This window comes from Choloepus didactylus, chromosome 8 (assembly GCF_015220235.1).
Source record: "Choloepus didactylus isolate mChoDid1 chromosome 8, mChoDid1.pri, whole genome shotgun sequence".
NCBI lineage: Eukaryota > Metazoa > Chordata > Mammalia > Pilosa > Megalonychidae > Choloepus > Choloepus didactylus.
In genome coordinates, this window is record NC_051314.1 from 22,858,189 (window position 1) to 22,870,196 (window position 12,008).

Sequence of the window (12,008 nt, forward strand, 5' to 3'; positions counted from 1 at the left end):
AAATCAAGAGACAGGGCCTGCGGAAATGCTGGTATTATGCTCTCTTGCCTCTTCTCCCTGCCCTTCCAGTTTGTGGCAAGGGTTAGTGGGGCTTGTGGCAAGATGTTTCCACAGGACCCAGCAGAGGTTCTGGAGTCAAAAGCTGTTGCTGCTCCAGTCCCTGCCCCTGGAGATGCACTCTTGTTCTTGAAATAGACCCTATGAGAATAGTGGGTGTGGTGGTTTGAAGCTGTATTTACCCCATAAAAACATGCTCTTAAATCTAATCCGTTCCTGTGGTTGTAAACCCTTTGTAAGTAGGATCTTTTGATGAGGCTAGTTCAGTTAAGGTGTGACCCCCCTCACTGAGGATGGAACTTAATCCTATTGTTGGAGTCCTTTATAAATGGAATGAATACAGAGAGAGAGAGAGAGAGAAAGCTAAGGAAGACAGAAGCTGGAAGCAGCGAAACCGGGAAGAGAAGGGAGAGACCTGCGGACGCCACTGTGTGCCTGGCCACGTGGCAGAGGAGCCAAGGACAGCGGCAGCCGGTCTCCAGGAAGAAAGCATCACCTTGATGATGCCTGGATTTGGACAGCTGGCATTAACCATGAGCAAATAAATTCCGGTTTTTTTAACCTGACCTATCTCCTGATATTGCTTTAAGCAGCCTAGAAACTAAAACAGTGGTACCCTGATAAACTGTCTAAGAATGCGTTTGAGCAGCAGTCCTCGGCAGCTTCAGTGTCACCTGGGCCCCAACCCAGACCCACTGAATCAGAAACTGGAGGTGGCCCAGCGATCTGTGTAAATAACAAGCCCTCAAGTTTGGGACCTATGGTGAAGAGAAACCCCTCCTCAGAGGGTCAGAAAATGAAGCAGAGGCCCCGTTTCTAGTGTCAGTTATTTGGAAATACCTACAGTGGAAGCAGTTCACATTTTTCTTCTCAGGCTCAGATGACCTAATCCAGGATTCTCAGGCAGACTTGGGAGCAGGTCATGAATTAGGTTCTTTTGACGGCAGGGGGACAGTGGAATTATCTAACAAGATCAGGCCGTCATTAATATCACCCACTGTTCTCATTCATTCGTTTACGTAGTCATTCATTCATCATTCATTTTACAAAAATTTATCGAACACTTGTGTTCCAGGCAACTGTTCTAGTAGGGTGACTCTGTAATTTATAGTCTTATATAAATTATTAGGTTTTTGTGCTGATTTTGCCAATTACTACTGTGAGACCTTGGGCCAGTGACTTCACTTCTCTGAGGCTTGGTTCCCTTATCTGTAAATGGGGCCAGTAGCTGGCTACTTTATAGATCAGGGTGTGAAGATCAAATGAGATAGTAAATTTGTTAAGCACAGTGCTGGGTAGATGCTCAATAACTGGTAGCAGTTATTCCTGAAGTGGATGTTTAGGGATCAATGAGAGAAACTTCTATCAGGAGGTGGTAGAGAGAAGGCCAGATTGTTTCAATCTGTGAGTGTCAATGTTGGATGCACATTACAATCTCGTGGGCAGCTTCTAAAAAGTCCTGTTGCCTGGGTTTCCAATCTAATCCTGCAACCAGTATGAAATGAGCCCTGCTCTAGAAACCTTGTCTTGGTCTGATTGTTTGCCATCAGTGAATTCTAGAAAAGAACCTGTGCCTGGCAGCTTTCGCCAGTGAATACTGAGTGATACCTTTGGGTTTGGATTTACTTAGTTGGCCATTTGGTTGCTGCCCTCATCAGGGACTCAGAGCCCCATGAAACAGTTTGTTGAACTTGGCAGAGTGGTATATTGTGCTTGTGTTTACTCTTTCAAACCCATGGCGAATTGTTGAACATTTAAAGACACTCCCTTTGCTGCCCAGATGCACTAGTTGCACATGAAGTCCCTGCAGACTGGATCTAAATTGAGGACTCGCGCCTGTTAATAATAGGCATCAGTTTCCTCACTTGTAAGCATATGAAAGAGCTCTTCAGCTGTGGATCTGCCCAGCCAGGTTTTTAATGAGTTTCCTATTAAGTTAGCTATTTGACCTTCAAGTGTATTATTTTCATTGTTTTTGTTTAATTACACCCAAGCCATTTTTCTAAAGGCTAGAGATTAGAAATAAAACAACTGAAAACGAATGCTACTCCCTGGCTGTCCTGCCTCACCCTTTTGGGTTTCCTGGAATTCAGTATTTGCTAGTGCCTTAAATAATACCACTTGCACTTGAAGCTATTTTTTTTCTCTTTGAAACTGCTTTTTATTGGCTAAATTATTTCTTAATATCAATAATGGTTACTTTGTAGCCTCTATACCTGCAACACGGGGGAATTTACCTTCATGAGAAGAACCAAAGATGAGAGTCACAGCCTTCTTTTTTTTTTTTAAAAAAAAAACTTTATTTTGAAATAATTTCAAATTTACAGGACAGTTGTAAAAATAATACAAACCCCATTCAGAGAACTCCAACATAACTCCCCCGCGCCAGGTACGCAGATCCCACCAATTTTTAATGTTTTGCCACATTTGCCATCTATCTCTATCATCTATCTATCTATCTGCCTATCTTCTATGTATATCTTTTCTCAACATTAGAGATTAGGTTGTATACATCATGGTTCTTGAACACTTAATGCTCGCGTGTACATTTCCTAAGAACAAGGATATTCACTTATGTAACCACCTTAAGTACAGTTGAGCTAATTGTTAAAGAAGAAAAATGAAACAATTGCTATTTAATATAGTGTCATTTGAAATTAAATGGGATGACTCTCTTTAATTTGCTTAGGCAATCCACAGCATGAGTTTAGGAAGTCTCCTAAAACATAGGTGAGGGGCCTCTACATTTAGATACTGAAAGGGGGATTGTATTAGATGAACCGTAACTTTGAGCCTGCCGAGTCTGGGTTTCTTTGATTTAGGAACCTTGTGCCTGTCCCCCCACCCCATGCTTCTGGCAGTAGGTTCCTCTGGAATTGTGGCTTTGAGATGACGTCAGTGGTTTGGAACACCCCCGGGGAATGAAGAATGGACCGCAGCCATGTAAGGCATGGAGCAGCCAGTTAGGAGAGCTGGGCCTGCTGCCTGCTGTGGGCCACTCTGTCCCAGTCCTTTGATGTCTTTGAGTATTAATTTCACTATCTCCTCCATCTCCCTCTCCTCTACCCCCCATCAATCACACAAACATGCCTCAGTGGTACAGATGCCATCTCAAGTACAGATTCTGCCAATAACAGACTGCCATATCCATAATCTTGGATTTGATCCAGGCATGTCTTTATTTGTTTTCCTTTCTTAAATTAAGACATGCTGCCTAATAACAGCTAGCAATTACTTGAATATTACTGTATGCCAAGTACTATCTTGATAATCTTCATAATGAGGATATAAGGTAGAAGCTTCATTTTACAAATGAAGAAACAAAGGCACAGAAAGGTTAAGTAGCTTGCCAAGATCACCCAACTGCTAAGTGGCAGAGTCTGGACTTGAACCCATGCAGTCAGGCTCTGGGAATCAGTCTCTTAACCACTACACTATGTTGCCCAGTGAGGTAAACTGGAATTTAGAATTGAGAAGATACTTTCCAGAGTGGCTGAGCCATACCTGGTGAGTCAAGCAGTGGCTAGAATCAGAGATCTCGGAACCACAGGCCTGGATTTTCTACCCTGGGTGGGTGGTAAGGGTGAGATGAGCTCCCTTAGCAAAGCCCTCTGGGGGTTTTTGGGAGAGGAAGGCTACAGCTGTCTTCACAGAAAGATTTCTCCCCACATCACTGCCTGAATTGGATGGGGAGTGTGCTTTTTTGAGAAGTTCACCAGGTTAAATACAAGAGTCTTAGCTTCAGCTAAGGTTCTGATCAGTTACAGGAGCTGGATTCAGGATTATGTGAGTGAATGTGTGAGTGAGCGTGTGCATGTGAGTGTGTGTATGTTTCTTTATGTGTGTGTGCATGTGAGTGTGTGTGAGACGAAAAGGCCGAGACAGGGCAATCAAAGGAATGATCAGGGAGACTGTGGGGCGTGAGTGGTGGGTGTGAAGTGATGGCTAATGGAACCCATTGCCGTCTTGGCACACTGCTTGGGTTCCTCAGGAATATAGTGTGGTGTCCAATGGCTGGGCCCACCTGGTGCCCTTGACTCCTCTATCCTGGCCATGTCCCTGCCTTCCAGGGTTTGATATTGGGCTCCTAGGTGGCACTAGTGATCTTAGTGGGAATGAATGGATCTTGGCAGGCCTCCTGCATCCCCTCTTCTGCAGGTAGCTTTTAGACTCTCTCGCCATTTCTGCTGGCCCTTGGTGGTCTGGTTGGCTCAGGTGCTCCTTGGGCAAGCCAGCCAACATCCAGAAGGAGTTTTGGTTTAAGAAAAAACAGTCAGTGAACTAAAGAGCCTTTCATTGTCCAAACCAGAAAGCACATTGGTTTAACTCAGATGGAGGGAAAGCTGCCAGTCCAGTTGATTTTTCTCACCCTCCCTGTCCGGGCTTTCAGACTCAAGGGATCAGAGGACCATTTTGTGAAGTTGTGAGTCCATGTAGTGTTCGGAATTTCATTTTGGGGAGGAAACTTTTGAAGAATGAGTCTTGTATTGACTATATGATCTAATTAGGTCACAGACCATTCTTTTAAAAGAATAATCCATTTCTGAAATAAAAAATAAGCTCACTTTCTGTGAGATTCCTACTGACCTTTAATAAAAGAGCCCTGCTTAGGAGTGGTAAGGTATTTCTATGTGGGGCCGTTAGGAAGGTAATAAAATGCTACCACATTGGGAGGCAGGAGGATGGAAGGAATGGCACATCTTGGAACTAATTTAGGAGATGGACTTGACAGGAGGCAGAGGGACAGAGAGAATTCTGACTGGGCCTTGTCCCACAGAAAGATATCCTCCACCTTTTTCATGGAGCCTCCTGTAAATGGAGTCCCCTCCTCCTCCCTTCCTAAGCCCACTTTTCTCCTAACTGGCCTGGTATTTGGCTTCACAATGGCTGGTGGATGGTTAAAATCCCAAGATCTACTCACCCATCAGTGCTTTGCCCAGGCCAGAGCATTGTTTTTATAAAAGGCATCTTCTCAAGTTATACAAGTTGTGTTATTAACCTCGAGGGCAGCAGGAGGGAATCCTTAGGAGTTGGGTAATTAGTGTGGTGTGAAAACCAGACAATCAGAAGGCAGAACTGGACTGTCAAACTGAACATCTGATGAAATTCAGAATTAATTTGGAGAAGTAACTGTTGCTATAGGAACCAATCCCCACTCTCCCTTGAAATGGAAAATAAATAGAAAACGAGAAAAATAACGCAAGTTGGTGTCTGGGAAGAAGGCCCTTCTGCAGAAGAAAATGCAGAGAGTTTGGATATTTTAGGATAAGCCAAAATGATGGTACTGCTCTCTAATAAAAGCAAACTCAAGTCATTTTTGCTGGTTAAGTTTTGTGCCTGTTTTCTCTAGGGCTCTTTTCAGGACTATTCAACCTCATTTCACCAATCTCTCTCTCTCTAAGTTATCTAAGTACTTGAAGTCCATACCACACAGGTTAGCACTTGAATTATTTTGTAAGTATTAGTTGTATCCAATTAGATAGCAATTCCTCAAGGGCAAATCATGTTTCTTACACATAGCACATAGCAAAATGCTTAGATAAATGCTTCAGATAGGCTGATATAAAAACATTTTCAGAAAAGGCAGTGATGCTGGTTCTATTTAAAGAAAGAGAGCCTTTATTGAGAATTATGCTGGAGAGGAAATGGATGATGGAGGAAGGCAAGTTGAGTTGTGGCTTTGGAGTCAATACCCATTTGCAATCAAATCCTTATTGGTTACCCAACAGAAATATGTACAGATGCTCATCAAAAGATACGTAGAAGAATGTTCAACAGTGGCAATGTTCAGTATGGCCCCCAACTGGAAACAACCCAAATGTCCATCACAGTAGAATGGATAAATAAACTGTGGTGCATTCACGTGATGATGTACTCTAGAGCAGTGAGAATGAACAGTCTTCAAGTACACGGATAAACATGGAATATTCTCACAAACATAACATTGAGTTAATGAAGCCAGACAAATGAATATATACTGCATGATTCCATTTTTATAAAATTAAAAATTGGCAAAACCAATGTAGGATATTGGTTTATATAAGGTTATCCTTGGGAAGATGGTTAGAGATGGAAAGAGTACATGGGGGTGCTCATGGGGTGCTGGTAATGTTGTTTCTTGATCTGGGGGCTGGTTTCCTATTTATAAAATAGGAATAATGTTAGTCCTTCCCTCATCGAGTTGCTATGAGGATTAAAGGTGATAATCCATGGCATGCAGTCATTACTCAATAAAAGTTAACTGTTGTTATTATAAGCCATCCAGGACAGGAGCAGCTACTTTCTGGGAAGGCTCCTGGGGAGAAGGGAGCCTGAGCCCTTTCAGAGGTCCACAATCCCAGATGCTACCCTGCTGCTCATTTCTGTCTCTTTGTGTTTGTCCCTGTAACCAGCTACCACCAAGCTCCTTATGGGCATTCAAGGTTTCTGTGTTTCATTCATAGCCTGCCTCTTCCTTCCCTTGTCTTATTCCCTGACACCCGCCACCTGCTTGTAGTTCTCCTATTTCTGCCCCTGTGCCCTTACTCACTCCTCCGCCTTGGCCGTCTTTTATTCCCATTTTCATTCGGTATCCCCAGTGCCAGCCATGTAGTAGGCGCTTTATAAAAAATTATCATTATACTGAAAACTAAGGTCTGCACCAAATGCATATGCCTCCAGAACTGTGGGCTGACTCAAGCTGAGTTACATTCCTGTCCAGGGTTTGCATTTTCCTGGTACGCCTGGCACGCCAAGGGCCATAGTTTCCCTGACCATTCTGGAGCCATGGGGCTTCTGGGTAAAACTGTCTGGCCAAGAGGTACATGCTTTCATTTTTCAGAGAGGAAACCCTTCCCAAGTGCTGGAAAATAAGCTTTTGCTTAGTGACTAATAACATAAACACAGACAAGATTTCTGGGCTTATAAATAACCAGCTGTAAAAGTGCCCAAGGGAAGCGGTCCTTTTTACCAGAAGAATGGCTGTGAGTGCTCCTGTCACCTCGCTGATAGTGACCTTGCCGTGGGCAAGATGCCTTGGGCCGAGGGTGCGGAAGTTGCTTATTCTTCAGTATGAATTCCCAAGAACTTACGGTTATATGGTATAAACCCTAGACTATTCTGGAAAAATAATAGATGATCTGTAAGGTCCCTTCCTGCTCGAAAATCCTGTGATTCTGCAGCAGCTACAACATGTTTTAAAGAGAGATGCCAGTGAGGAAAGTCTTAACTTTTTGTTTTGCCAGAGCTGCCTAAGAGGCAGATGACGTCATTATGAGAATAGCTTCCATTTATCAGGCACTGGCTGAGACACTTAGCTGAGCACACCAGACCCCTGAGCTTGCTGATTCCCCTCCCAGCAACCAGGTTAGGATATTATTATCCTCATTTGACTGAAGAGGAGACCGAGGTTCAAGGAGGGGAAGGTACGTGAATAATATAGCATGATGGATAAGACTACGGAGTCTGCGTTTGGACTGCCAGGTCCATCCTGGTTCTGCCTCATACTTGCTCTCTAGCAACTGATAGTTGTGTAACTATCTCAGGTTTTCTCATCTGTAAAACGAGGATATCCTTAGGACCAAGGCCATAGAGTGCCATGGGGATTAAATGAGATGATTCATGCAAAATGCTTTTTAGCACAGTGCCTGGCACATAATAGGCCTTCAATAAATGCTGCTATTGTTAAGAAAGGACTCAAGAGGCTCCATGTTTAATGTCACAAGGCCTCCTTGAAGAATCATGGATGCCCCAAATCCAGAAGTGTTGTTTGAATTTAGCCAACCTAAGGGTAGAATCATGGCCTTGACTTCAAGACTTGGCAGCTTCCTGGGAGTGGGGAGTGGGGCCACTTGGATGGTACACTGACCCACTGCCCACCAGCCCTGCCTGTGAAAGTGAGGGGGTGATTTTATCACTTAGATATCATCTCATCTATCCAGTGTTTCCCAAACTGGTTCCTGGGAACATCAGTTCCTCTGGATGTGAGTAGGAAAGCTCTGAGTTAAAGAAACCAGACTATCTAAGAGCGGTGACAGAGTGTCAGCATTTTTCAAATGCTTGACATGGAACCCTTTTTTCTCCGGCATGGAGCAAGATTAGTGCTCCATGGAACTTGCATTTGGAATGGTTCTCCACCTCCACCAAATGCAGTCAGTCGTGGGGAGCAGGCAGAGTGAAAACTGGGACTTCAGGAGGAAACTACAGTGGCCCAGGCCAGAGAGGATGGGTAAGGGGTGGCTGGGGAGGTGAGACACATGGACACATTCAGGATGTATTGTAGAAGTTGGACTGGTGGGATTCAGGCATGGCAGCCACATTGACATACTGAACTCTGTCGAACTGAGTTGCATTTATGTCTCCTTGGTGCCAAGTGAGTCATTTGGACAGGGAAGAATCCTATCCCTGAAGCAACGTTTTTGTCTGCGTTAGGCAGACCCACACCTTCTGATAGTCACTAAATTAACTAGTGGTTTGGATCTCCTTCAAGGATGGATCAGATCCTTTGGGTTGCAAGGCTCCTTATTTATTTAACTGTCAAAGTGCTTTTCCTCTTTCCATCTTCACTGCCTTTTTTTTAAAATTAGAAAACCCGCTGCCTTTTCCAGGGCATAGGAGTCTTATCATTTTTGGAGCTTGGGCCATCCATCCAGAGGCAGCTTTTCCAATTTCTAAAGTTTATTCTTAATGAAAAGTGCACACAGTCTCAAATCCCTGGCAGGAGCTGAAGCTGCGGGGTACTATACCAAGGCCAGCAGACGCAGGAGCAGCCAATTTTATCTGGCTGTTCTCTCCTTCTCCCCACCCTCCTCCTTCCCCCTTATTTTATCGGAGAGGTTTGGCTGGGCTTGAAGGATCCAAAAAGGAACTGGAGAGGTCTGAGCTTCTAGCAGCCAAGGACAAGGTGTGGGAGAACAGGGGACCCAGGCCTGGGGCAGGTTCCAGTTCGACTCAGTTGCACATTGAGTGTGTCTGTGTGTCTGGCTTCGTGCTAGGCCCTGGGGGTCCAGTAATTTTGATACCAACAGTGATAGCTAACATGATTGATTGTGTGCTGTAAGTTCAGGGCTTGGTTCTAAGCATGTAACTGATATCAATAACTTCTCCCAACAGTTTTAAGAAGTACTTATTATATTATTTGCATCTTACAGTTGACTAAAACGAGACACAGAGAGGGCAAGCAACTTCCCTGCAACATGATACGTCCCCATCCGTGCACAGCAAGTAAAAGGCAGGTCCAGGACTCCTAATTTGGAAGTGTCTGATTCCAAAACTCAAGGTTTTAGCACTCTCTCCCTGAGCTCACGGCCCAGGCAGAGGAAATGGATATATAAACTGACAAATAAATGCCATGCAGTTTGGAAGTGCTCTGATGCAAGTATCAGTTGCACAGTGAGAGGCAGACAGGAGGCAATGAGGAAGCCATCTGAGTACAATGCTGACTGCTGAGCTGGTGTTTCCCTGGCTGGTAAGACAGGTGGGGGTCAAGGCAGAGGGAAGAGCAGGTGTGAAGAGCACAGAGGTGGGAAAGAGCTCTGTGTGTGTGTGTGTGTGTGTGTGTGTGTGACTGTGAGAAACAGCACACATTGGTGGGCAGAGAGGGCCTAAGGTGGAAGATAGAAGCTGGTAAGACGGAGGAGGTAGGCAGGAGTCCTTCTTGCAGGGTCTGGGCTACCCTACAGAGGTTCTTGTACTACATCCCTTTGGGAGTGATGGATTTCGAAACTGTTATTTATATCGTCTTTGCTCAAAGGACATCTTATTTGATAGCCCAAAATGTAAAAATGGAGTGGCTTTGGTGCAGGTGGCGCTGAGGGCTCAGAGCCTGACCTGGCCTCGCCTCCCTCCACATTCCTCCACCCCCAGGCATTGGCCCCTGGGCATCTGTCCGGAATCCCAAGGACTCAGTAGAGAAGAAATTGAACATCACTGCTAGGGAGAATCAGGGTTGAGGAGAGAGAACCTTTTGATCATTTCAGGCATTTTAGAAAATGACTTCCATGGAGGTGTGGGGGTTGGAGGAGGAGGGGCTGAGTCTGGAAGCAGGGAAACCAGCTCGAGGCGATGGCTGTGAGGGCCTCCTGACGTGCCACGTCCCCATCCATGCACGAAGCTAAAGACAAGCTGATTTCAGCCACCTCTTGGAGAGGTCATCTAGTCTAGAGGTTAAATGCTTGTCTCTGGAACCAAACTGCCTAGATTTGAATCCTCTCCCACTGGTTGCTGGTTTCTTAACTTCTCTGTGCCTTGGTTTCCTCATCTGTCAAATGGTAAAATTAGGACTATTTCCCTCATTCTTTGTTGTAAGATTTAAATAAGTTAGTACATGTAAACTACCCAAAACCTTACATGAGCCTGGTACATAGTAGGTACTATATAATTGTTTACTATTATTGTCCAAAGTGCATTTATTAGGTTTTGAGTTCACTCATTTAATAAATATTAATCAAACCCCTGTTATGTGCCATGTACTGTTTGCAGTGCCGGGGATACATCAATGAATGGAATATACTAAGTTCCTCATTTACATTCTAGTGGGGGAGACAAAATAAATAAAGACACAGAATACATGTATAATAGTGCTAAGAAGCATCCACAGGACCATCTAGGACTTTGTGGGCCTCCTTAGGAATTTGGGGTTTTATTTAGAGTGGGATGGGCAGTCTCAAAGCTTTGAGCAAAGAGGTGACAAGGTCAGTCACCCCCATTTTGGGGTCAGAGTAGCTTTATTAGGTCGGAGGACCCGGCCCACATCAAATGGTTACGAAATGGTAAAGTTTCCCACCTCAGGAGAGTTCTTCTGGGTGAGAAGGGGTTGTGAGAAAAGGTCCTGGTGAACAGAGTGGGGTCCTCAGAGAAGAGAGCCACATTTTTCCTGTAAAGTTACAAGGCATGTCCATCACAGTAAAAATGGCATCAGTGACCACCAGGTTGGAAGTCTTGTCCAACGCCTCCTGATGTTGAATGGCCTGATTTGTGTCCCGGCTGACAGCTGTTTGCTCCCTGCTTGGTGACATCTCCGTTGTCCTGGCATGCACTCTGTGTGGTCACAAGTGAGCTTGTTGGGTAAACGGGGTGTTTGTTTATTGCTGTTTCTCCCCACAGTGTTTGAGAACAAAGATAAGATTGTGATCATCATGGAGTATGCAAGCAAAGGGGAGCTGTACGATTACATCAGCGAGCGGAGGCGCCTCAGCGAGAGGGAGACCAGACACTTCTTCAGGCAGATTGTCTCTGCTGTGCACTATTGTCACAAGGTACGGGGCTGGACTGGCCAGCAGCTGTGGCTGCAGGTGGTTGCCATGGCCCAACGTGAGTCCGTTCATACTGTAAAAGTGATATTTGTCCATTGTCGTATATAGAGAGAATTTATAAAATAGAAGGACATCACCATCATCTGTAATTCCAGAATCCAGGGATAACCCACTATTGACATTTTTGTTGGTTTCTTTCCAGTCTTCCTCCTCCTCACATTGATTTTTTTATTTAAACTCTTTATTTTTAATGATTTTAGACTTAAGGAAAAATTTCAAAGATAGTACAGAGGGTTCCCATATGTCTACTGATTATCCTATTTCCTCTAATGTTACCAACATTTATTACTCTGATACATTTCTCAAAACTAAGACACCAACCTTGGTACATTATTATTAATGAGGCTCCAGATTTTCTTCAGATTTCACCAGTTTTTCCACTAATGAGCATGTTCTGTTCCAGAATCCAATCCAGAGTATAACACATTGCATTTATTTTTGCATTATTTATGTCTCGCTTTTTTCACTTAATATTTGAATCTAAAGTTTTCCTGTGTTATTAAAAATTCTCTGTAGAGATTATGTTATTGTACCGTGATTGTTGGACATTTAGGCTGTTTCTAATTTCTGGCTATGAGAAATAGCAATCAGCATCTTTGTACATACATCTTTTCCTCTCATTTGAATCATTTACCTAAGAGAGGTTCCAGAAGGGAATTA

The 12,008-nt window shown here is 44.1% G+C and overlaps 1 protein-coding gene across 1 annotated transcript in view; it reads left to right on the forward strand.

The window, feature by feature from the left end:
- The window catches only part of NUAK1 (NUAK family kinase 1), a 72,450-nt gene that overhangs the window by 38,674 nt on the left and 21,768 nt on the right, over positions 1 to 12,008 (forward strand). Inside the window, exon 3 of the mRNA XM_037845905.1 lies at positions 11,140 to 11,291. Coding sequence (XP_037701833.1) covers positions 11,140 to 11,291 — 152 coding nt within the window. The remainder of the gene's footprint in view (positions 1 to 11,139; positions 11,292 to 12,008) is intronic.